The sequence below is a fragment of the Puntigrus tetrazona genome, unplaced genomic scaffold (genome assembly GCF_018831695.1).
Source record: "Puntigrus tetrazona isolate hp1 unplaced genomic scaffold, ASM1883169v1 S000000513, whole genome shotgun sequence".
NCBI lineage: Eukaryota > Metazoa > Chordata > Actinopteri > Cypriniformes > Cyprinidae > Puntigrus > Puntigrus tetrazona.
The window spans coordinates 127501-154040 of record NW_025048150.1 but is presented as its reverse complement, the minus strand read 5'-3'; the positions used below and the strand labels follow the sequence as shown (position 1 = coordinate 154040).

At 40.3% G+C, this 26540-nt stretch overlaps 1 protein-coding gene across 2 annotated transcripts in view; it reads right to left on the bottom strand.

The window, feature by feature from the left end:
• Positions 1-273: 273 nt before the first annotated feature.
• Positions 274-26540, bottom strand: part of LOC122334310 (inactive dipeptidyl peptidase 10-like) — a 36033-nt gene continuing 9766 nt past the window's right edge. The window contains exons 1-26 of one of the 2 annotated variants that reach the window (XM_043232110.1): positions 22270-22486; positions 18524-18638; positions 17743-17838; positions 14991-15085; positions 14531-14605; positions 13162-13214; positions 11435-11516; positions 10645-10765; positions 10299-10453; positions 9570-9667; positions 9376-9499; positions 8540-8578; positions 8360-8467; positions 8183-8274; positions 7737-7784; positions 7516-7637; positions 7368-7412; positions 7191-7289; positions 7021-7090; positions 4632-4826; positions 4452-4506; positions 4258-4357; positions 4096-4154; positions 3948-4020; positions 2565-2638; positions 274-2478 (exon numbers count right to left, since the gene is read on the bottom strand). In XM_043232110.1, the coding sequence (XP_043088045.1) occupies positions 2341-2478; positions 2565-2638; positions 3948-4020; positions 4096-4154; positions 4258-4357; positions 4452-4506; positions 4632-4826; positions 7021-7090; positions 7191-7289; positions 7368-7412; positions 7516-7637; positions 7737-7784; positions 8183-8274; positions 8360-8467; positions 8540-8578; positions 9376-9499; positions 9570-9667; positions 10299-10453; positions 10645-10765; positions 11435-11516; positions 13162-13214; positions 14531-14605; positions 14991-15085; positions 17743-17838; positions 18524-18638; positions 22270-22320 (2382 nt within the window). In that variant the 5' untranslated portion in view covers positions 22321-22486 and the 3' untranslated portion in view covers positions 274-2340. Of the gene's footprint in view, positions 2479-2564; positions 2639-3947; positions 4021-4095; positions 4155-4257; positions 4358-4451; positions 4507-4631; positions 4827-7020; positions 7091-7190; positions 7290-7367; positions 7413-7515; positions 7638-7736; positions 7785-8182; positions 8275-8359; positions 8468-8539; positions 8579-9375; positions 9500-9569; positions 9668-10298; positions 10454-10644; positions 10766-11434; positions 11517-13161; positions 13215-14530; positions 14606-14990; positions 15086-17742; positions 17839-18523; positions 18639-22269; positions 22487-26540 lie in introns of those variants that run through there. The other variant, XM_043232109.1, reaches the window with a different exon arrangement.

Here is a 26540-nt window from a genome sequence, read left to right as displayed (position 1 = left end):
GCAGGGCACAGGGAGCACATGGCACGAAACGAAAACATAAACACAGAGTCCGGGAACGTGACAGGCTGGTATATGCGAGGAAAATATTCCATCTTTAAGTCTTATCTATATTACGCAGATTTAAGGAGTCTCTTAATCAGAAAAAAATATTTTTTATCATATTTTTAGGAATAAAGTCTTATATGAATCTGAGTATTATAAAACCCTAATAAAAATAAATGTAAGTTTGCTCCTGTATTACTGTGATGTGAGAGCTTGTCACTTAAACAGGTGCAGCTTTCTGTGCAATTTTATTTGAAAATATTATTGAAATCACATTCTACTGATACATAAAAAAATGATTTTCCACTAAATAAAGTTACAATGCATTCCCACACAAGAACTAAATACTTACAGAAGGAATCACAGTCAGCTCCACAGACCAACTCCAATCCTTCAGCTATACAGTCAATAATTGATGAACTTCTTAAAGTTAAAAAACTAACAACAAACTGATTTTTAACTGTTACTATTGTACAAATTATTTGAATCATTTTAACACTATTTGGTAACTGTTCCTTTGTTAATGAAAAACGTCTCTGGATCAAATGACTAATGCACTATTAATATTCTAGTAACGGCTATTAACTAACAAGAAATAAGGATTTAGTAAGCAATAGTGCTCAGATGAAGCTAGCAACTAGTTAATCAACAACCACGAGAACTACTATAAACCATAGTACACAGGTTCCTAATTAATGTGAATTATAAAGGATTACTGCATTCAACTAAGCCCTTACCAATTTATTAATCAGAGTTTCTTGTTAGATAATAGTAGTTACTTTAGTGCTAATATTGCGTTACTCATGTGTTTTTGTGTAGTTATTCATTAATGATGAAAACCCACTATTTTCCTGATTAACACTGTGAAGCTGCTGTGGCACAATCTGTATCAGAAAAAGCTCTGTAGAAATAAAGATGACTTGACTTTTTGTTTGCTTTATGTGTATAACCAGGTTCATTTTTAGCACAAACCCCGTTCCCATGGTCACTGGCTGGAAATTCAGCCATCCTAAAATGAACTACTTGACATGCCAAATTAAGTTTTGTGTCAGTATTCATTCATGTTTCCAAGGCCAATAGATGAGTTACAGGAAAAATCCTTTAGATACTGGAGTATTTCATGATCTGCGTTTATGAGCTTCAGAAAAGTCACTGCTCGCTGCCGAAGAAAGAAAGGTCACACAGCTTTAGAGCGAACGGCAGGATGAGAAAATAACCAGCGAATGTTCAGCAGCACATCTTCACCTGCAGCACAGTGGTTAGCGGAGTCACCTGACGCTCGCGAGACAGATTCCTGATCCAGCTGTCCTGTCAACTATATTCAAGAAATAGCATTCAAAATACTGCAGATCAACTCGTGTCTTTTTCCAATGAGTGAACTGAAGCATGCAGCATCCATTCACTCCAGGCCGTCTCTGCTGCTGCGTGACTCTGATGGTAAAATATAGCACATCAAACTGAAACTGTGCCATTTTTGGACTAGTTGTTTATTTATAGACATGACTGTTATAACTAGAGGACGATAACAATCAACCCAAACCCCTCACCCCCCTCCCCACCGACAGTAAAACTAAACAGTCAGCAATACAAATAAACTGATCCAAAACAGTCAGAGCGGATCTGTCTGATGTCCAGGAACACATGGGTGCGCCCTCTTCTGTCCAGCACACAGCAGCACTATCCCACAATGCACTGCTCACACACACAGAGCGCCATGTGTGCCGCCGAGACCTCTTCACGAACATCCTCCAGCTTTCAACGAATGGAATAACTCTTCTTCCCAGCAAGTGGAGAAATTGTGAGAAACGCAGCTCCTCTGGAAGCTGACAACATATCGACAGACAGAAAGTGGCAAAAGAAGTGAAGCAAAGCAAAAGGACCATGCAATGACTGGAGCAGCTCCACACGACAGTCTGTGCTGTGATTGGCCAATGTATCCGCCAATCAGAGATCTTAGTGATTTATGATATGTGAAATATTCCAATCCATTTCCAGCTATAATGATCCATAAGCCAGAAACACTCTCTCTCTCTCACACACACACACACACACACACACAGTTCTAGTGCATTCATCCATCCTAACAGTTACACACATGCATATATATACACATGTTCACTCACACTCTCTCACACACACACACACACACACACACACACACACACACACACACATTCACCCCTGGCTCTCTCTGTTTATGTGTTCTCTGGATGCTTGTCCAGTGTGTTTTGTTGTCCTGTGTGTGTGTGTGTGTGTGTGTTTCAGTGTCTGTGCATGTTCCTGTGTTGCATCTCATCTTCACTCTTCTTCTTCCTCCTCCTCCTCACTGATGGGAAGCATCTCCTCCTGCAGACAGGATCTGAAGTAGCTGCTCAGTGTTGAAGCCACGTGCCGCTGGCTGCTCTTGGACAGAAAATGACCTTCATCTGGATAAATCTGAAGAACAACCATCCAGAAAACCATCAACAAACTAGACCACAGTCAAGCATTGGTAAACAAAGACACGCTGATGCGTTCAGTACCTGTAGTGTGTAATTCGCTCCCACCTTCACCAGGTTTTTAATGAGCTCGGCCGTGTGCTGGAAGTGAACATTTGCTGCAGGAAACAGAATGAGTGTTTGAACAACTAGATCATTAAACAAATGATCTGCTATGAGGTTGGTTCTAGTGTGAATCACCTCAAGTATACAAAAATACTTCAGAAAACGGTCAGAGGAGAACTGGCCCCAACTGAGTCTGGTTTCTCCCAAGGTTTTTTTTTTCTCCATTCTGTATGGATGGGGTTTTGGTTCCTCTGTCTTCTTTGTTGGGGACACTTAACTTCTAGTGATTATCATTGTCTCTGCATTTAATAAGAAATTGTTCAATCTCTTCATTATACATCCCTGTCACTGGATTCTTCTACTTTATACTGTTCAGTGCTTTGATACAACCTGTGTTGTTAAAAGCGCTATATAAATAAAAGTGATTAATTAATTGATTGAGATACTGTTGCTAACTTGGACAAACAGTCTGAGTTGGTAACTGTCTTACAGTGACTGCTGTTAGCATGAAAACTTTTTTTTGATGGCTTTTTAGACAAAGAAGGACCACCTGGTAGGATTTAATTATGCCACGGAGGAATATATAAGAGATTTTAAAGTCATGATTGTGGATGACAACTTTGCAGGGTACGATTGAATGAATTTACATTTAACCAGATTTATATGAAGAGAGTGAAATGTAGACCTTCATTTATGTGCTTTTGCCTTACACTGATTAATGATTAATGTTCTGCTTGAGCGGATGAATTATAATTAATGACAGAATGACAACCAGAAAATTAACATTTTTGTCTTTAGATTGGGAGTGAACGTTTAAGGACACTTTGCTTCATTTTGATTGGGTTTAGGAAATAGAATAAAGTAAATTCCATGACCTATCCTCTCAGGATACCTGGAATCAGTGTTACAAGTAACCCAGGCACATTGTTTTCCATTTTTGAAGCATAAACCACATAAAAATGATGATAAAAATCTGATATTCTGATGTTTCTTTGTGGCACTGAAACCTACAGAAATTTGGCTCTCCATGAAACTGATACACACATGCGGAACACACACACACACACACACACACAACACACAATTGTGTTTCCATGTTTAATGGGGACTCTTCATAGGTGTAATGTTTTATTCTGTACAGGCTGTATGCGTTATTGTTCTACTCCTTACAGGAAACTACTCACATTTTTAGATTTTCAAAAAGATTTCATATTGTATGTTTTATAAACTTGTTTCCTCACGAGGACCTAAAACATGTCCCACAAGGTCAACATTTACTGGTATTCCTATCTTTGTGGAGACATTTGGTCCCATAACGTGATAAATACCACACACACACACACACACACCACACACACTCACCATCTGCAGTGGCGTGCAGTAGCATGAGCGTCTGGTCTCTGAAACCCTGTGGATTCTGCAGCACACTGGAGAACTAGAGACACAGAGTCTGTCACTAACATCCCAAAGTCATTCCAGCTCAGAGTCTAAAAAACTAACCAGCACTAACCTGATATCTGCTGTCATCCTGAAGAGGGAAACCCAGATAGCGCTCGGAGAAGGCAGAGGCTGAGAGAGAGGGAGGGGGACAGATTTACTGAATCGTGAGTCTGAAACTGCTCCGTGGTTCTGGATAAAGCCTCACATAATCACAATCACATCAGTAACTTACCGTACAGACTCCAGTCCGTCACAGGAGACATGGCTGCTGCGCATTTAAACAAGTTCTCTGTGGATTTAATCAGCAGGAGTGCAACATAACCTCCATAACCCTGCAGAAGCACACAAACACACGGGTTTATAAACCTGCCGGTTTTCATCAGTGTTTCTTCGGTTACAGCAGCCGAGTGTGGGATTGAGTCTCACCCGGCCAAACACACCGATCCTGGTTCGATCGATGTACGGGGATTTCAGCAGGTACCTGGAAGAAAAGCAGGGTTAGTATACCTCACAGCCATATGTGTGTAGAGAGAGCCTGACAGAGACAGAACGGTCATTTCTGAGCATCTGACAGAAGGAAGGAAGGAAGCAGGTAAGGGTTCTTACTCGATGGCGGCCAGCTGATCCTGTAGCTCCACGGACCCCAGACGCTTGTGCACTTCCTGTAACAGCTTCTGACCCTGGAAGCCACTTCCCCTGCCGTCCAGTCGAGCTACGATCACATTGTCTGAACTGACCAGCACTGAGTCCCAGTCCAGTGAGTACCGGTCATTCACCTGCTGACCACCGGGGGCAGCGTCACTGAAAATCACAGAGAAAACCCTGATAAGTGCTCTTTCACCTGCTGACCAGCATCACTGACCAAACATCATTTCACGCTTCTAGCCTTCAAGATCTACATCTGATATAAAGTAACATGCCTCTCCTGGATCTGGTCAGACTGCAAATGAACACTTTTAACTGCTGTCTTTCTGACTACAAACTCCCTCCATCTTTAGTTAGTTTATAACAGTTTATAATTACTTTGATTTTAACATGTTAATAAATATTGAGAGTGAAGGTGCGCGTCTCTCATCCGAGCTCGTTTACATCAGAGTGCACACTTATCTTCGATTCAGCTCACAAACGAGTCGTTTATGGGAAAAGTATTCTTAAAATACATTAACCTTTTTTTTGAATAATTTGTAATAAATAACGATTTTCTGTATATTGAAGCACCCGCATTAACTATACCATGCATATTAATTATCGTGATATATCGCACATGTCTAGTGTTCAGCCTTTCAATCAGTTTCAATTTGTTCGGCTTCGGCCAAGAATTTTCATTTCAGTGCATCCCTAGTACAGACTGTATATTCTATTGTCACTGACAGGCGGATCTCGGTCCGGGTTCAGACCTAGAAGCCTTCCCTTACAGACCACGACCTACATCCAGAGCAGAAGTTCAAGATTTAAAACCTGACTGAGAGCATTGATTTCAACCGGTTTTGTAGTCTCTACGGCGGTGATAGTGGGCTTTCACATAATAAATAAATAAATATCAACCTCTAATTTCTAATAAATCAAGTTTCAAGCACATCGAGGTCAGCTCTGGAGCCGTTTGAGTGCAGTGATGAGAGCAGAGAGCAACACGCTGCATAACAAGCTGAAACCTTTAGTGAGTGAAAAACCAGTTCCTTGAAAAGTCTTAAATGGTACAAGAAAGTCTTAATTATGGTTTCAGGAGTTCTTTAATGACATGAATTGCAATTAAACTTAAAAAGCCTATTCCTTTAAGAAACAGTGGAGGGTATACGCAGGTACACAGTGCACCCACTTCTTTATCAGACGACTTTGCCTAGACCCACTTCTAAATCCCCTCTGAGAATCTTGTTGAAATAATTGTTTTATTTATTTATTTTTTTTTAACGTAACTGCACAAAGAATAAAAATACTGCAGGAAAAGGCAGTTTTTAATATTTATAACATGTTGCCTAGTTAGGCAACACAAGAGTTAATTTTTCACCCTGAAAACCAATTTGATTGCAAATGTGACATTGATTTTGAGTTCACTGACATTAAGTTCTCTACAATTCAGACAGTATTTTCAGATCTATGACCAATATTTCTGCTCTATTTTGGTTAGCATATAAAAACTAGTTCCAAACAAAGATCACAGCAAAACAGCCTCGCATCTCAGAGCAACACACTGAATTAATCATTTGAGTCATTGAATCAATGACCCATAAAATATAACACCATTCTTAACAAAAGGTGCTTGTTTCCTTCTTGAATGAATTAGCCTGAGACTGATCAAATCATTGGAATAAATAACTCAATGAATCACTCATTTAGAAAGTCTCTAGCTGCCACTTAGTGGCCTAATTTAGTTGCTTAATATATTTTGTCCAACATTTTTATATTTGTATATTAAACAAAAATGAAAACACATAGCATTATATATGCAGCTGTAATTTGGGAACATGCATTTATGTTACACTTAAGTATCATTAAAAAGTCTTTGTAAATGAAAATAAATATCATTGACTTTTGCTGCTTGCATTTCTTCTGCGGTGTAAAGATACATTTTTGTTTAGGCTGATTTCAATAATTCATAGTGTCTGATTATATGGAAATTAATAATAAAACGTAAAGATAATGGTAGTTAAGTATACTTATGTGTTATTTAATTAATATAATAGTTGATTGTTTTTGTGAAAACCTGCATCTGAAATGTAAATCTTAGTCTTTTACAAAAACATTTTATATATAATTGTCCGGACCTCGGTTGGTAGGGAGTGTTCATTATGACCTCAAGCCATTTTAGTTGAAGACCCCTGTCCCACGCCAACCCTACAACTAAATCTACACCTACAGGAAACCACAGATTTTCAAAAAAAAAAAAACCTAACTTCTTTGCCCAAGTCCCCATGAGTCTGTATGTGTTCAGGTTTAGGTCCCCACAACTATATATAAACCAAACCACACACACATACACACACTTAGATCTTCTTACATCATCAGTAGAAGTGCATAACTGCGGGACTCGGAGAAATCAGGTGGATAGGTGACCTTCAGCGGCAATTCTACCAAAACACATTAAAAACAGACCAAAGATCTAGCAAGTATCATCGAGGGCATTAATGTGTTTCTGTGCAGGAGTTGCGTGTTCATCATGAACATTACCAAAGTGGTCTGTCTGGACGCTTCTGTACTCCAACAGCTGGATTCTCTTGTATCTGAGAGCAGCTCTCAGGATAGAGTTATTCTCCAGGATATAATAATCTGATGACAGACCAACACATCAAGAGTTTTAACGCAGAACACAGACGTACAGAAGATTTCATGAAAATAAAGACTCACTGGCCGTGTTCAGAGTGTGTATGATCACTGTCGGCGCTCCAGGACCTGCAGGAAAACCAAACACTTCAACCACAGCCTGTGCTAGTCTGATGAGGGGTGAAAGGTCACTCGCCCGGTCTGAGAGAGGAAATAATAAACGTCTTCATACCTTTGCAGTGCAGCAGGACGTGTTGATTAGTGGGGTTGAAGTCAGCACTGAAGAACGTGCAGTGAGCTTTGTTGAGGTCACAGGTCAGACATCGGCGCGGAAATAGGCCCACTGTGGAGACACTGCACACAGAACGGACCAATCAGAGGCCTGCTTTCCTGCTGAACTCACCTTACTATTAAACATGCCTGTGAGCTCTGAAAAAACTATGTGAACCTCACCTGAAGAGCTGCCGGCGGCTCGAGGAGCCCTCAGTGCTCAGGAAAAAACTGCATTAGAACAGACAGATGTTTACAGTGACTTCCAAATACACATACTTGAGCAGCTACTTATACGACATATTTAGTTTATTTGGCTCAAGGGCTCAAATGAGGATGAAGAGCACAGGTGTGTGTTGAACTTTATTTCATTATTACCTGATGAGACACATTTTACACAGTGTTGTAAACATGCATAGCTTTATTTTTATTTTGAATCCTTTGCATTTTATAATCAAGTTATAAATGTCTGTTTAGAAATCTGAAATACACTAAGCCTGGAAGAGCTGTACTGGAAACAGTGTGGGTTTAGTGTTTTTATGACCTGGGACAGTCTGAAGTGGTCAACTATGTGTTGGCGGAAGAGAGGCCTGTGTTTGATGTGAAGTACACACTCAGGCTTTACTCACATGATCTGGCTGTTCTCGTCGTACGCCAGAATCTGTGTCACCTCCCAGTTTCCTGAGGTCAGGTGTCTCACCTCGTTCTGATCAGCACGCGCCTGTAGAAGCACACACACACACATGCTACAGATCACATACACACACACACACACACACACCGCTCGCTGCTGCTACGGTCTGTACCTGAGAGCTGAACATGGCCACGTGCTGGAAGTCTCCTCGTCCTCCCTGCTTCACCGGTACCGTGAGGAAGAAACGGCTGCCGTCTCCAGAGAAGAACGGCTCCTGATTCTGCAGAAGACAGACACCAGATTACACTCAAGTGACAGAAGATCATGACGCTAACATCTAGTGGAGATTCACCTGTCTGGAGAGCCACACTTCCGAGGTTTCCTCATGCCTCTGAAAAGAAACAATACCATCATCATTATCTTCATCATCATCATCACCACAATGACAGACAAATTCATCTAAGAAGCACATTATTAGCATCTTTTCTCAGGAAGCACACAGCCGTATGTGTGTGTGGTGTGTGTGTCTCTATGTGTGTGTGTGGGTGGTGTATGCATCTGTATGTGTGTGTGTGTGTGTGTGTGTGTGTGTGTGTGTGTGTGTGTGTGTGGCAAGGTTATTTTCATAAACTGAAATTCATTCGCTCATTCATTCCATCATTAGCTACGTATTCTCACCCCTTGGTAAAAAAACACTTTAGTAAAATATCAGCAAATGGTGCATCACACACGGGTTATCTGACGAAGAAACCGTTTAAACCAGCAGAACAACTGACCCGTTATCTAACAGCTGTACCACACCAGAACCGTTTGACAGACTGCGAGTCGTGACCCGAATCACATTAAATCTAGCCTATTACATCAAGTAGGCAAATTTATGTTGCACAAGCAATTAAACAAATATTCTAAGATATCCTAAGTTAGTGCTTTGATGAAAAACACAAACCCAGCACTACATGATAATTAACAGGACAAAAGAAATGATGAGAACACACATCCTTTTTGTAAACTATACAAAACTTTTGCCTGCATCTTGTGATCACTCTGCCAGGCTTTCAATCAAATGTGCATTTGCTAAATCACATCATTCAAATATGAGCCTTTAAATACGATTGGTTTTATTATTACATTTCATTCGTCCCAGTTGTGTGTGTGTGTGTGTGTGTGTGTGTGTGTGTGTGTGTTTACCTTGATGCAGGCTCCAGTGGTAGAGTCACAGACGGTCAGGATGGAGACGTTCTGTGCTCGGTTTAACCATCGCACTGCTGTCTTGGTCTTACTGATCCACTTCACCATCACCACATAGTGCTCCCTACAGACACAGAGAGAGATAAATCATTGACTGAGTCTCCAGCACAGATCCGAACACACTAACGCCGTACCTGAGCTTCAGTTCATCAGGTGGTGTGAGTTCAAGAGTGTGTGTCGGTCCGTACAGATTGACCACAAACAGTTTGACCATAGGATTGGGCTGCCCAGCCTGCAAACACAACACTTATTTAAACATGACATGTGCCAATAACTCTAGATGAAACATTTCCTTCAACATACCACAGTCCGAAAATGTCTCTAAACAACAGAGTCACATTTCAAAATGTCAGAATGCCACTCAGGTAATAAGGAGTCTTAATGATTGTATTATAATTGGCTTATGCAGTGTGTTTTACAGGGGAAACTTCTCTATGTGTCACAGAATTCAATGCAGGAGGTGTCTTTGGACCAGAGAGCCAGCTTAATAAAAGAAGCATATGGCCAGAGAACATCTTGACTTTTATTACAACATAGACACTATAAAATGACAGTTACCTTAAATTTTAAAATATTAACATTGTGTGCTGTTCAATCTGTTGATCTGCTTCATTTCTGCTGTTCTTAAATGCTTTCCAATAATAGCATATAGTTGGGCGTGTAATATCTCTCAGGGATGATACTATGATGGGGGCATCATGCAGTGCCACGCTTGAACTCACTGAGCTCCTCGGAGCAACCCATTTCTTCCACTAACGTTTGTAAATGCAGACTACATGACTAGTGCTAGCCTTTAAACACCTGTGTAAAAGGATCATTAGGACGTGTTTCCATGTAGTGTTCATTCGAGCATGGGGCATTACCTTCGGATATGGGTACTGTTTGCCTTTAGGGTATGTGGAGCCGGTGAAAGTGGGCAAGGGCATGTTTGGCACCAAACTGTCATTCAGGACCAGAAACGCCAAGCGCTCGCCATCGGGTGACCACCAGTGCGCCACATCCGTGTGCAGGACCTCCTCTGAGCACAGGTTTTCAACAAAACAAGAGTCTTAAAAACACAGAATAATCAACTGGCCTTTTTAAACGTGCTCTATGAGATCTCATTACACATGAGAAAACTGTGTCTCACTGGAGGAAAAATGCACTATCGTCATGATCATCATCATCATCATCATCATATACTTTAAAATATCATATAGAGAGCCTCACCTTCATAGAGCCAATCAGCGATGCCATTATAGATGACGCCCTCTTTCCCAGACGAGGTCAGTCGCAGCGAGTTACGCCTGACGTCTGACTGATAGTAAATATTATTCTCAAATATGTATACCTACACACACACACAGAGAGAGAGAAGATATTTAAAATTATGTTCATGCTCTGATGCTACATTTTTTTTAATTGCTAACACACACACTCACACCTATAATCACAATCTCAAAACTATACACCAACTTGCAAAAACCTCAAACTTTCAGGTCAAAAGGAAATATTCTAGTCAATCTTTGGCCTCAGATGATGCACAAACCTGCCAAATACACAGACTAGCTCACTGCCCAGAGAACACTAGTGAGATCACTTCAATAACACCTCCTTTTGAGAAACAGGAACCCTTTTGCCAGACAACGTCTGTTACAGTAAACAACAAATACAGTAAAATTCACTTAAACTTGTCATTGTTAGTGATCTGTCACATGACTCAAGTCTGAACCTGCCTTGCGTTTTCAGATCAGATTAATTTCAAAGAAGTTTTACATAGTCATACTGTTATGTCCAGATTTAGAGCTGAGTGATATGACAAAATATAAAGATGATCCTCCAGATTTAGATCTAGATTTACTGTATTTATAGCATTGTGTATCACATTAAATCAGTGTCATAGTGACTCAGAAACACGTCTGTGCATTCAAAGCATCTCATAACATGGAATCAACAGCTCCACTATTTCAGGATTTTCTGAAGATAAAGAGTAAATGTAAATAACGTAAGAAAAGCTCACCAGCTGCTGGCCCTGAACGCCCCACGCTGCGTGCTGCAGTTTAGAGTTTAAGACCTCCGGAGGATCCAGCTGCAGAACCTCCCTACACACACACACACACACCGATACACAGAGAGAGAGAGAGAGAGAGACAGAGAGAGAGAGAGAGAGAGAGAGAGAGAGAGAGAGAGAGAGAGAGAGAGAGAGAGAGAGAGAGAGAGAGAGAGAGAGAGAGAGAGAGAGAGAGAGAGAGAGAGAGAGAGAGAGAGAGAGAGAGAGAGAGAGAGAGAGAGAGAGAGAGAGAGAGAGAGAGAGAGAGAGAGAGAGAGAGAGAGAGAGAGAGAGAGAGAGAGAGAGAGAGAGAGAGAGAGAGAGAGACAGAGAGAGAGAGAGAGAGAGAGAGAGAGAGAGAGAGAGAGAGAGAGAGAGAGAGAGAGAGAGAGAGAGAGAGAGAGAGAGAGAGAGAGAGAGAGAGAGAGAGAGAGAGAGAGAGAGAGAGAGAGAGAGAGAGAGAGAGAGAGAGAGAGAGAGAGAGAGAGAGAGAGAGAGAGAGAGAGAGAGAGAGAGAGAGAGAGAGAGAGAGAGAGAGAGAGAGAGAGAGAGAGAGAGAGAGAGAGAGAGAGAGAGAGAGAGAGAGAGAGAGAGAGAGAGAGAGAGAGAGAGAGAGAGAGAGAGAGAGAGAGAGAGAGAGAGAGAGAGAGAGAGAGAGAGAGAGAGAGAGAGAGAGAGAGAGAGAGACAGAGAGAGAGAGAGAGAGAGAGAGAGAGAGAGAGAGAGAGAGAGAGAGAGAGAGAGAGAGAGAGAGAGAGAGAGAGAGAGAGAGAGAGAGACAGAGAGAGAGACAGAGAGAGAGAGAGAGAGAGAGAGAGAGAGAGAGAGAGAGAGAGAGAGAGAGAGAGAGAGAGAGAGAGAGAGAGAGAGAGAGAGAGAGAGAGAGAGAGAGAGAGAGAGAGAGAGAGAGAGAGAGAGAGAGAGAGAGAGAGAGAGAGAGAGAGAGAGAGAGAGAGAGAGAGAGAGAGAGAGAGAGAGAGAGAGAGAGAGAGAGAGAGAGAGAGAGAGAGAGAGAGAGAGAGAGAGAGAGACAGAGAGAGAGAGAGAGACAGAGAGACAGAGAGAGAGAGAGAGAGAGAGAGAGAGAGAGAGACAGAGAGAGAGAGAGAGACAGAGAGAGAGAGAGAGAGAGAGAGAGAGAGAGAGAGAGACAGAGAGAGAGAGAGAGAGAGAGAGAGAGAGAGAGAGAGAGAGAGAGAGAGAGAGAGAGAGAGAGAGAGAGAGAGAGAGACAGAGAGAGAGAGAGAGAGAGAGAGAGAGAGAGACAGAGACAGAGAGAGAGAGACAGAGAGAGAGAAACAGAGAGAGAGAGACAGAGAGAGAGAGAGAGAGACAGAGAGAGAGAGACAGAGACACACACAGTGTTTAGTCTTATCATCAGCTGGTGTGTTTCTGCTGCAGTAGGTGATTGTTGGCTGATGCTGCTGACTGTAGTAATATGAACAGTAATACTTGTTTTATGGATGAATGTGAGCTCCTGTTGAACACCGATGATCAGAACAGTGTATAACGTCGTGATCAAAGTGTTTCTAATTTCCACCGTCTCCCATCAGAACTTATTAACTCACACACTGTAACGAAGTACTTTGCTTCACGATATCTGCCGCCTCAGCTCATCTCACAGGGTCCTGTCTACTGTTCCCTGTACTGTATGTATGTCAGAGATACAGTGAGATCAGAGAAAGCTCTTACTCCACCTGGTGTGAATGCTGTATATGATGTAGGACGCCGTGAAAGAGTGCCGGTAAACCTGCGGTCAGAAAACAGTAACCCATATTAAATAACAATCTTCATTACCTTCACAGTCAGTGAGAATAGAGAGAATTTAATCTAAACCTTAAACTCTGTAGTTAAAGGGTTACCCCCTTCAAACCTGTGAGACTTTTCGTTCTTCTTCAGAAGACAAATTAAGATATTTTTGATGAAATCTCTGACCCTCCATAGACAGCAACACAACTGAAATGATCCAGCTCTAGAAACAAAGTAAATGTGACATCAGTGGCTCAACTTTAGTTTTGTGATGCTACGAGAATACTTTTTTTCCCGTCATCCACAATGCATGCGCACGCTTTAACATATTTGATGTAATCAGCCTTTGTTTACGTTCAGGAAAAAGCACGTACATGAATGTAATCAGTTGTTTACACCTAGAGGGAAACATATGTGTGTTCATACCCTCTGAAACGGCGGAAGACACAAGTCATTGGAGAATAATTATGTTATTTTGTTTTCTTTGCGCAAAAAAAAAAAATCATATTCTCGCAGTAAGTTGAGCCACTGATGTCATTTCATTTGTGTTGCTGTCTATGGAGGGTCAGATTACATCAAAAATATCTTGCTTATTGAACACTTGCTAACAATCACTTGAAATATACTGTATGTGAACAAACCAAATGTCTATAATGTCACCGTTGAACTCAGCTCAATGAGTCTTTCAGGGACAAAATATTTCCTTGAAGGTGCGCTATGTAAGAATTTTCCAGGTTGCCTATAAAAGTCGGTAAAACTTTATGCAAAGGTTAGTTTCCCTTCATGGGAACTTTTGAGCTGTGTCTCCCTTCTAGGGGACACTTTGGAGAACGCTGCCTACAAGAGCAGTGTCTGAAGCACATGTAAAACAAGAGTTGGTGATGTATTCAGCAGGTGTCCTTTTTTACTCTTGGGTACCTGACTATGACATCACGAGCCAAGTGAACATTCATAGGATTGGGGTTATTATACATGTTCTTCAGACGCATGCTGGCAGCGTTCCCCAAAGTGTCCACTAGAGGGACATGCATAACCTGAGATGTTCTTCTAGGAAAATCCAAAAGTTGTGCCATAAAACAGTTACGATTAGGCTGTTAATTAGGTTATGACCTGTTATCTGTTTGTGGTATTTGGTCTATTATGTGTTCTCTATTATGTATATCTCTACTTTGGGTGTCATTGCCTGTAGCGAGAGTGAATAAGTACAAGCTCACGGCCACCACCGTCAATAATAACACAGGTTTTCTGATTCTGACATACTATGCCTTTAAATATTACAAAGAAGATGTCTGGTTTATTGCAAAAAGCAGCACATACCTGTTTGACATTGTAGGCAAAAAGCACATACTTCATGTCTGGACTTATAGAGTATCTGGTGGCTTTGAAAGTATCCTGGAAAAAACATAAATGACGTTATCCTCATTACTGCGTTCACATCCCAAAACTACACACTCTGCTTCAATGTTTCTGCTGGGAATGTCTTATTATGAAGACCTCAAGGCCTCATATCCTGAAAACAATGAAACTTTCTTGATCTCTAGAGGTAAAGGTCATAGTACTATAAAAGCAGTTCTGCGGTCTTGATTTTATGAATTATTATGCTAACTGGTGTCCTTTTGTCTTGTGGACTGTAAACATCGGTTAGGTAAAATAGATTTTTTAGGGCACTACTAAATAAAAAATCTCACAACATTTTTGATGCCACTTATTTTATAAATGATTAACATTCTGTAAATGGCATTAGGCGTATGTGAACGGATGTTCAGGTTTTACTCACGAATGTGGTGTTCTTCAGCATGATCTCTGTCTCGTTCGTGAGGATGTTAAATCTGATCACATGACCGTGGTGATTTCTGTAGATGACCTCAGATTCTGGCAAAGAGTGAAAGAGGAGAAACAATATATAATAGCAAATCACATTTGTAAGGTTTTAAAGAGCATTCACATCTCACAGGATCAAATGCAGCTCTGTGTAAATGAATGCAAACGCATCTGATTGGTCAAACTCCATCAGTGTTTTACTAGATTGTACAGTATAAATGCAGACTGCTGCTTGTCATTTATTTGTCAAGTTCTATTTATTTCAAATCGAGTTCCCCTTTCTTTCTTGCGTTTGACCTGCACGAGTCTGATCCATCTTCAGAAGCATAAACAGGCCGAGCTGCTCATCTGTTTCATGTCAGGTTTTTCACATTTATGAGCTGCATGATGGCTGTGAAGGTAAATTTCCAGTCTGAGAGTCTCACGGAGCTGCTATTGACCGCAGTGAAGAAAAGCAGACAGTGAAACATTAATAAAGCTCTTAGTTTCCAGCTCTAAACCGGAACAAAACTCTTGAGTGCTGAATGCAGGAAGCATCTGGTGTACTGATACACCTCTTATAGTGCTGAACACTCGAGGAACCAAAACACGTCAAAGTCAGGAGATCTTTGCTATGGTGGTAGAAAATAATTTGTAGACCATCATAAAGATAGATGAGCTGTAAAGAAGTTTTTTTTTCTCCATTCTGTATAGATGGGGTTTTGTTTCCTTGCCGCTGTCGCCTCTGGCTTGCTTGGTTGGGGACACTTAACTTCTAGTGATTTAACGTCGAATTGATTCCAGAGACCGCATTTAATAAGAAATTGTTCACTCTCTTCATTATACATCCCTGTCAGTGTATTCTTCTACTTTATACTGTACAGTGCTTTGATGCAACCTGTGTTGTTAAAAGCGCTATATAAATAAAAATGATTGATTGATTGATTGAGCTGTAGTAGTTATTTGTGTTTATTTCCATTTCAGCATGTAAGGCTATCTTCATGGCAAAAACTGGAATAATACAAAATTTTGACAAAATTATACCAAATAAATACAAAAATACAGCAGATTAAATTCTACCAGATTTCTATTTCATTAACATATAATTAAATCTAACATTTTTTTAAATAAAATCTTGACTGAGCATTTATAAAAAAAAGTTTTCTACTTGCATTAAATATCAGGACTGCCCGATAAACGATGGATGATGGGTCTCTCAGATTAATGCTGACTAATGCAGTTCCAGCACAAAGATGTGTTTAAAAGGCTAATTTTCCAGCAATGGCATTGTGCATTTAAGGATTTATTTCATGTGAAGAAATACATTTAAACTACAGCAGACTTCTCTCACACTTCATGCACACAATCCCTGATAAACAGATGAGCCCTAGGAGCTGAATTCAGCGAGAGACTTGTCCAGAAGATCCAGAGCAGCGTCCGTCTGAGGACAGTCTCTCTTCAGAAGCAGAACAGCATTCATGAAACGCTGCTGTGAAATATTTATTCTCTTCTTCTCTGCAGATGAGTTGACTCGTTCTGAAGGTCACGTGCCGAGCGAACACACAAACACTGGCTAGAGAACGATCTAGAGTTACGTCAGACTGAGCTGCATCAAATCCATGGCTGAGACTCGCTGAAGAACAGAGCTGAGCTGAAGTCTGGAGTGACTGATAAACACAGATCTGTCTGGAAGAGAAGCAGGAGCTGAAGGATTCACTGCATCACACTCTCTCTCTCTCACACACACACACACACACACACACACACACAATGAAATATTCATGCTGCTGCCGCCAGTGTAAGACCTGAGTGCCCCTTCCCCCTTCCTGTTACCATAGCAACTACCACATCCACCACTCTGACACACACACACACACACACACACAATGCTGAGGCCTATAAGTCTCGATATGGCAAAAATATTTCGGGAACTAGATTATTTTCACAGATCTGAAAGGTCAAGTTCATACTCTGATTCTTTCACACACTCCATGATGTGAATTATTACAACACATTCACTTCCTATAGGCCGGCCCATCACTACTGAGTTTATTTAATGTTCTCTTGGGTCAGGAATGAGCTCTAATGGAATGACACTCTCACAGCCTCACAGAGACGGGAAAATTAGAAATGTTAGATTGCACTCGTGCTCAGCGTCCTGCAGAAGCTTCACATTAACGGCTCAGACCACGAGAGCATTTCAAATCTGATGCTTCTCTTATAAATATATATCAGACCTGATGTTAAACGATAAACAGCCCACGTTCCAGAATCTCTGGCCTGTGCTTCTGATGAAGAAGGACACTGGATGGCTTCAAACCTTCCGAGGTTTCATAGTTCTGAGGGATGTGCACTTCCAAACTAAATATCTGACACAACCATGAGTTTCGCTTTGTCTTCTGCCTGAAACCCTCCACTTTAGGGGGGCAGAATATCTGATCACAAGGTCAGCACACACTTCCACTCTTTTCTCCACAGTCAAGGCTGGGCAACTGTTTAAATTGCTGGTCTAAGTTTGTGGTCTCAAACGTTTCAAATAAACAAAGCAGCTTTAGATTCACGTGTGGGTTTCTTCTCGTTTAAGAGGCTGTTTTTATCACGTTTATTGCTCAGCGTCTGCGGTCGTGATCGATCATCCTCTGCTATCAGCTGTGTTTAAGAGCTCATGACGGTGTACAGATGATTAATGAATGAGATCCATTAGAAATGAATGGCGTGTATCGTCTTACCGTTGATCCAGCGAGCCTCGGGGTCGTGTACGTAGAAGTCTGCGCTGAACAGATCCTCCACCGTCAGCTTGGTGTCACTGCCCGGCTGCGTGTCCACTATCACACAAACAGACGGCCGAGAGCAAGGGCTCAGAACCAGAGATACACATAACAAACGCCAGATCGAGTAACTAGTCTGCCAGACTGATTTCAGGATGAACTTCACACACGCAGTGTTGGGGAAAGTTACTTTTAAATGTTCTACATTACAATAATGCGTTACTCCCTAAAACTGCAACTAATTACTTTACTTAGTTACTTTTTATGGCATGTAATGCATTACATTAATTTTGCACAACTTTTTAAAATCTGGGCAGGGCTTCCTTGATTGTTTTCAATATAAAAAAGTTATATTTTTTGGCATACGTAAAAGCCCTTTCTCTAAAAGTTAGATGAATGTTTATCTAGAATGTTAGATATCTATTGTTTTTATTCACTTTAAGCAATGCTGAATCAGTTTTTTTTTCTAGCGAGATGAATTAAAAGTATGTTAGCTTTTATTCTAGAGCTGCAGTAACATCTTACTCTCGATTTTTCTCCAACTGGAGAGCTGTCAAACAATAACTGGGAAAAAAGGTACTTGCATTACTTATTTGAAATAGTAACTATTGTAAAAGTATTGTAAAAGATATTTTCTTGTAAATTAAAAATGAATGCTCTACTTTACTAGTTAAACTGTAATGAGATTACGTGACTCGGATCGCCCCAAACGCTGGCTGTGAGAACTTGAAGTCTGCCGTACCTGGAGTGAGGAGGATCACAGACATGGTGATGAGAGAGCAGACCACCAGAATGACCAGCAGAGCGATGGCGATGCCCTTCCAGTTCCTCTGAGGAGGACTCATGCCCGCCAGGTCCTGCAGAAACACACACACACACACACACCGCATGTCTTCAGCTGAGGGTTGCATATCTTGAAATAACAAAGGTTTCATTTATACTTGATGATATTTAGATCTTGAGTCAACGATTATCCGCAGCAGTCAAAGTCACCGAACACTTGCACATTACAGCTCAGGTGAAAGGGTTAAAGATGTGCTGCAGCTTCAGAGAGCATTAATATGAAAATCAAACAGAGAAGTCCTCAATCCTGGCTTGCACACGTGTGTAACGCTATTTTTAGTGAGGTGACTCTGTTTGACCTCGCCGAGGACACGTTTAGGACGGTCATCTTCTCTCAACACTCCTTCACACGCCATCAAACACCACAATCAATAGTGTTTCCCAACAGAAGGACAAACCAAGCAATAAAAAAACCCCACGTCAGCACGGTCACGTCGCAAAAATACTCTAAAGTCTATTTATAAAGGTCTGCGTGTCAGAAAAATAAAATGGACATCAGGGGCAGATTACGTAAACTTAGCCACTGTCTTAAGATTCATTCTGAGCCACTGAACAACTCCGGGTTCAAATTAGACCAATCTATGTCCAGTCTAAAAAAAATAATCACAGAAACATAGATTAAGGTCTTTTCACAGGAGAAATATTCAGCATTTTAAAAAGACAATACATTCCTAAAAAGGTTTGTTCACATAAGGCATGAAGATTTACCTGACAAAACTTGTGTGTGTGTGTTACAAAGAGAGAAAGAGTGTGTGTGTGTGTGTGTTAGGGCTGCCAAAAATAATTATAATTTCAAATATTTGTTGATTTGCTTGTTTTTTCTTTTTTTCTTTGTGTATCTGTATATGTGTATTTAGTGTTGTATATGTGAAGCAATATAAAGGTCTGAATTAAATAATAAAAAAATAAATAAAACTCTAAACTAAATGTAGAAAAAAACTGCCACATTTGAATGCAAAAATGTTGCATTTTAATGCTTTCTTAAGCCTATCCAGTTGAATCCACTAGACGCAAAAATACTGCAGAAAACAAGAGAAGACATAGAACACATAATCACCAGGTTTTATAGAAGGACCAGAAAGATGCATGGTTAAAAAAATCATATAAAAGTGATGTAAGAACGTAAACAAAAAATACAAACATGTCTCAGGACATCCCCATCCACGGCATCTCAGGTTTTTAAAAGGAGAAAGTAGATTACTCTTTGTTCGGTCTTTTATTTAACAACTATACATACGTGCACAGTGCTTTTTTTCTCAACTTTATTAATCATATATGGTTTATAAAATATGTGTGTGTGCGTGCGTGTGTGTGTGTGTGAATCATAAACATGACTGTGCTTCAGATTTGTACAGTAATGATGGCACAGTTAGAGCTGTAATGCAGTAATGAAGTACATCATTATATGATATCCAGACACTGAGTTACTCGTTTCTCAGAGCACTGGGCTGCCTTTAGTTTCCTGCATCTGACATCATAATGTTATTGTGTGCTTTTCAAAAGAAACAGAGAAACTGATCTATAATGAATGAGATCTGCTGCTAATGCTGTGTTTGTGAAGCTTCATAATGTCAAATACATTCACTGAGCAAAGGTCAGAGGTCAAACCGCATTAGTGTCACCCATAAACACACACACACACACACACACACACATCTTCATTTAGCAGACAGCACTGAATAGAATCTGACATTTACAAATGCAGCAATAATAATATTACACTACCGTCACCAAGTCTCTTCTCTTCTGTAAAGCATTAAACATTTAGAGAAGCGTTCAGTTCCTCGTCTCATCATACTCTCCATTAGACTTGACTCGACATGTTCATTCATTAAAACAAAACATTAATTATAACAGATTTTAAACATATTTTGAAAAGAAAATACTATTGTCAGTTGCTAAAAGCTGAAGTTGTAATTTCTTCCATTGATCAGAGAAAGAGACTGACAGATCTGGTACAGTAGTGTACATTACATTACTGATAGCAGATTTATTGTGTTTGTGTTTTATCTAGTATTTGAGAAAATAACACTTCAAAATAAATCAAACCCTGTGGTGCAGAACATGAAGGTCTCTCAAAAACCTTTCTGTCCTCATTGACTCTCCCTCTCGTGGTTCTAAACCCGTTTGATTCTCTTCCTTTATTTGGGACATTAATGAACGGCTGAATCTTCTGAATCCAATGAATGGATTAGATTTCCATATTTTGTGTCATTTTGTCTCACTCATCCCTCCTGCAGGTCCCTGACGTCCTCAAATGATACCATTCCCTATAAAACGAGCATTAAACTGTGTTTTCTGTTTCAAACTTGCAGGTTTTTGATAATTATTTAGTGCATTAATACTAGGAAAAGTTATCAAAATGTCTGCATAAACATGCCTTCTGAAATATTTTTTTACTAAACACATCTCGACTTGAATTAAATTTATCACAGAATAGACACAACATTGGTTAGATGAAGAGTAAATCATCCCTGGTGTGAAAATCCCCAAAGGAAGGAACCATCTATTCTTGTTTGCACTGAACGTTTGTGTTTGATGTGAGAGTCTTTACATTTTCTACATTAAAACCCCATCAGAAAAGCGATCACGGCTGTGCATCTGAAGGCCAGCGGTGAAAATAGAGACTAAAAAGCATTTTTAAATTAAAAGAAAGTTGCATTGTTTTGATCTACATTAAATATTCCAGCAGGCAGAATTCTCTATTCAGAAGAGTTGAACTGCAGGTACATCAGACAATGTGTTTGTCTTTCACAGCTCTGTCTCTGTCTCTCTGTGTGTGTGTGTGTGTGTGTGTGTGTGTGTGTGTGTGTGTGTGTGAGAGGCCAGCAATCAGCTGTCAAACACCAAACACAAACAACCTGCAGCGAGTGTGTCTGCATGACTGGACTCAAACACGTCCAGCTGCTCCGTCTCAACAATCAAAATATCACAAATTAACAAACTGACGAATCAGAGTGTGTGTGTGTGTGTGTGTGTGTGTGTGTGTGTGTGTGTGCTCTCACACATTACAGAAAACATTAAAACCTTTCTCTTTTTCCATTCTAAATGTCTATTTCCAACGAATATTTTACTTCATGTATTATTTCAACAGACCGCACGGAATGTCTGTAGACTGCTTGTGAAATTCATTCATTCAGTTTAATTTGAAATGAACAAAAGTGACGGACTGCTAATGAAAGCAATAGTGAAGGATCAGGACAGAAACATGCAGCAGGGAATAGAGATGAAACTTCGCTTTAAATCCAGAGAGACGAGTGTTGTGTTTGACGACGTCTACCGAAGATTTGATGGAAATGCAGCAGATTTTTGCTCTTCTGTCACAGAAACAGCGAGCCATTAATTATTCACACCTTCATCAGCGCGCTCCCGCGGCCGGACAGGTACACGGAAGCGGGCGCGCGCCAGGCCAGCTCTCATCACGATCACGAGCAGAAACCGAATAACGGCTGACCGGTGATGGAGAATCACGACAGCGGCGCCGTTAGATGTTTCCTCTGCGGTTACACCGAGAGAGATAACGGTGATGTCACGAACGGCGCGGGCGTTAGGTCGGTGCGCGCGCGAGACTCACCGGATTCGAGAAAAACGGGTCACTAACGAGATGAAAAAGACGAGAAAAGCAGCGAAGACGCCGTTCGTTACCTCGTCCTGTGGATTCGGTCTCTGGCTTTGCTGCTCTTTGGTGGCCGTCATGATTCCGCTTCAGATGCCGCTGAGAAATCCCGAAAACCCCGGAGTGTCGCCGCTAGCCTCAGTGACCGAGCAGAGTCTTTATCATTCCACCGCAGCGCGAGCGAGCGAGCGATCTGAACGGTGCTCCGATTCCGATCCTGATCGAATATAAACCGCTGCGACCGAGGGATGGAGAGCGGCGGGCGCGAGCAGCGCGCGAACTGATGCTGCGCTCGAGGGGCGGGAGGATGACGCGCGATCCCGACGGAACGACCGACAGACCGAGACCGCGCAGGTATCTCATCAGACCGAACTAACGAGAACTGTTCCGAGATCCAGAGCTCAACCATCTGCTCTTCACGATCAATAAAACCTCACAGACTCCAAAACTCACTCAAGACAGAAAGGCTCTGGCTCTCAGACACAAATACAAAAAATCAGGTTATACAGAACCTAAAAGAACAGCTAATTAATGATCCTTCGTTTGAAAAACCCATAACAAACAAACTAGTTTAAATCTGTAGTTTTTCACTGCGTGGGTGATGTTTGTGGAACTCTCCTCTCTGAAGTAAAGGTAATAAAACCTGACCAAAATATTCACAAACCAACTTTTTTTTTCTTTAGCAGTTAAAAATGTTAAATGTGATGCCGTCTATCTCTAAATAGACACTATTTGAGAGTTAGGAAAACTGCAGTTGAGAAGAGAAAAATAAACATATCTTTCCAGTTTTCCAGGACTGTTCAAAGCCAAGTGACTGTGAGTTTTGCTCATTCAGTCTTCTGTTGCTGTCATTTAGAGTAAATATCTGCTATTTGAGAAGATTCATTCATTTACTGCTTATTTAAAAAAGTTTATGTTGAGTGTACGTGTTGTTTGCTGTTGACTGTAATTAGAAAAACCCTTTGCATGCTACAGTCTCTCAAAGCTGGGCTCCTCTGGTTCGAGTCCTTAGGTTCTTCTTGGAGACATCTCAATCACATCGACTGGTCACTGGGGTTCCTCAGGGATCCCTTCTCGGGCCCCTCCTCTTCTTCATATACACTACTGCAATGCTGAAATCTCTCATATCTCTTTGAATAAAAGCACCGGCCAAATGAATCAATGTAAATGTAATGTCAAATAACTCACTCATTACAGGATAACAAAGTGTTAAAAATCACACGAACAGAATCAACAGAGATGAAGCTCACGAGACAAAAATCAGCATGTGCTACAGAAAAACCCAATAGAAGCAGAGACAGCAGTGAAGCTTACGTGAAGAGTACAGACTGAACTCAACAGAGAGACAGACGGACAAGTGAAACATGGAAATGGGTTAGGTGCACAAAAACACAGACATGTGAGAAACAGGACTCGCAGACAGGGCTTAGCCTAAAACAGGATCGGGCCATAGTTCATTTAGGACATTCATTTTGATAGGACAGGTCATTTTTATGAAGGATGAAAGTGAAGGATTTTAAAAGCAGTCAGTGCAAGTTTCTTTCAGTTGAAACAGCTCAGATTTACATTTTAGTCTAAGATTAGGTTTAAGCCTTTTCTGTGAAGCTGAGGGTATGAGCTTTATATCACCTTTCCACAGCTCAGAAAAGTCCTGGGGCTCTTTGTTGATTAGTAGTATTTCCTTTTTTTATTTCTGTGCATCTTCATTCTTTAACTCTTTCCTCGTCATTAACAAATACTCTGTTTTGGGTTTTTTTCTGATTCTGATCCAGTCTTTGACAAAAATGCCATTTTCTCAGATTTTTGTTGTTCATTCAAAATGTTGTGGAAAAAGAGAAATTCAATTCAATGTCTACTTCAGTGTCTGCTGAAACCAAGCCATTTAACACAAAATGCATATTTTTCACTTCTTCTAGAAGAACATCTGTCGCACATGAGAGACACGTGTTTAGAAAGACATGTAGAATTAATAGAAAGAAGATCTCAAGACTCTTTTTTTCCCATCCTACTGCATCTCATGTTTTTAGATGAGAAAGTACTGCCATTGGCTTTTGGCTTCTGCATTAAACAATGCATGCATACAGTTTTGTTAAGGCTTCAATTGTTTGTTTAAGCAACTTTATTGCTTTACTTCATTTTTCACAGGTTTACTTAGTTATTTTATTGCTTTGAATAAACAAAGCAATCGAAATAGTAAGATTTTGCCTGATGCGCCCTCTTGTGGCCTAAGGAGAGAAGCCAAAAACTGTTTTGTTTTTTTTAAGTTCAGTCCAAAATGAACATTGTGTCATTAATTCTTCACCCTCATGTCGTTCCAAACCATCGAGATTTTTTTTTGATATTTGGACATCAACACAACTGAAATGATGCAGGTCCAGAAACGTAGTAAATACATCGGTAAAACAGACACCAGTGGCTCAACTTCAGTCTTGAAATGCTATGAGAATACTTTTTTTGGCACAAATTAGAATTTACTCAACCATTCTTTTTCCTTGAGTAACATCTTCTGCCATTTTAGAGAGTATCGCAACTCATGTGTGCTTTAATGCATTTGATGTTCAGGGGAAGCACAGGCATGAACGTAATCTTCAGCTGTTTATAGCTAGAAGAAACCAAACGCATGTGTTGTGATACTCTCTAAAATATCCTCTAGGATAAAAGTGAATTTCTATCTATTAGATGAACATTTAATACTTCTGAATCTTCTTCCAGAGGGCAATCTGAAAAAGCTTCTCTGGTGACATCAGTCTGACGGCTCGGGCGTGAGCATGACATCATTAACCCCGCCCCTCCAGCCATCAGTGTGTTTTCTGAATGAAGGACTTCTTCTCTACATCCAATCAAGTCAACAACGCCCTTTGTTTTTCTCATTCAGTATTCCATTTCTCTCACATTACAGAAGTAAAACAGGCCACAATCTTCTGGTTCATGTGGACTTTAAGTACAAACACCTTGAAATATATGATGTGATCAAGTCTGGATGTATGGCAACCGTAGTAAAAGCAGAATAGCTCACTCCGGCCTGATAAAGTATTAGACAACTAGACGCACAACACCTCGGGTCTGCATTATTTTTCTAATAATTCAACGGCCAGGTGTCAATTATTTCTTACATATAATCTGAATATTGATAATATTTAAGTACAAAATAAAAAAAAAAATTTTGTCCAACATAAATCTGTAATACTTTTTGTTTAAAATTTGAAGCCAGGTTCTTTATTTTAGTGTTTTGCATGTTCAAACTAAATATTGTCGTGGTGTTGAAAGTTTTGTGAAAATGATCATAAAAGCAATCTTTTTTAACAAATGTTGGCAGGAAAAGAAGTGTTAAGATTTTCTTATTGCCTTCAGTCATTACCTGTATCTTTGGTCCTGTATGATTATATAATAATCTCTCTGTGAGTCTGCAGCAGGTCAGATGTCAAACAAAGCAATTAAGACGAGACTGACAGCAGCGTTTGAGGATTAAAACACAGACGCTGGAGCAGAAACAGGCTTACAAACCCAGCATGAAGCTCCACTAAATGGGTATATTAAAAAAACACCTGCACATGAATGAATTATGACTAAATATTACCTTAATCTGTGACATGCTGTTGTTTATGCAGAGCTCAGATTCATTCCTCAGTTTGTTCAGATAAATAAATAAACACACACACACACACACACACACACACACACACACACACACGGGGGACTGATTCCATGTAAATGTCATGTATGTCATGATGGCAAGAACGAGGAGAAGCAAGGATCTAAATGCAGCAGTATTTCATGAAAACTAATTTCAAACTAATTTCTCATTTCCTGAGACCCTCAGCTCAAGTTTTTGATTTTGTTCACATTTGTCTGAAGAGAAACTATAGACAAAATATTAAATGTCATGAGTAAATATTTACAGTATTTTGTAGAGAAGGGTGAAAATGGCAATGAGATTCAGAGTCAAATAGATTCAGAGTCAAATAGAGAGGAAAGGCTTCAGAAAGATGGAAGCATTTTTATATAGAGATTGGTAAGTCTATTAGTAAAATCTTTGTTGTACTATATGCTAATGGTGCTAATGAGGAAACAGCATTTTTCACGTTTTTCTCCAAAAGTTTTCATGCCTGTAACTCAAGAAGTATTCAAGTATCTTAATGCCCTTTTAGTGTCCTAATTATTAACGCCCTATAGGTTTTGGTTCAAGAGATATTGCAGTTTCAATACGGCTTTAAGAGTAAATTGTTCAAATGTATATATTTTCAGTGGTTAAAAAACAAATGTGGGTCAATTTGCAAAAATACAACACTATTCTTTTAAA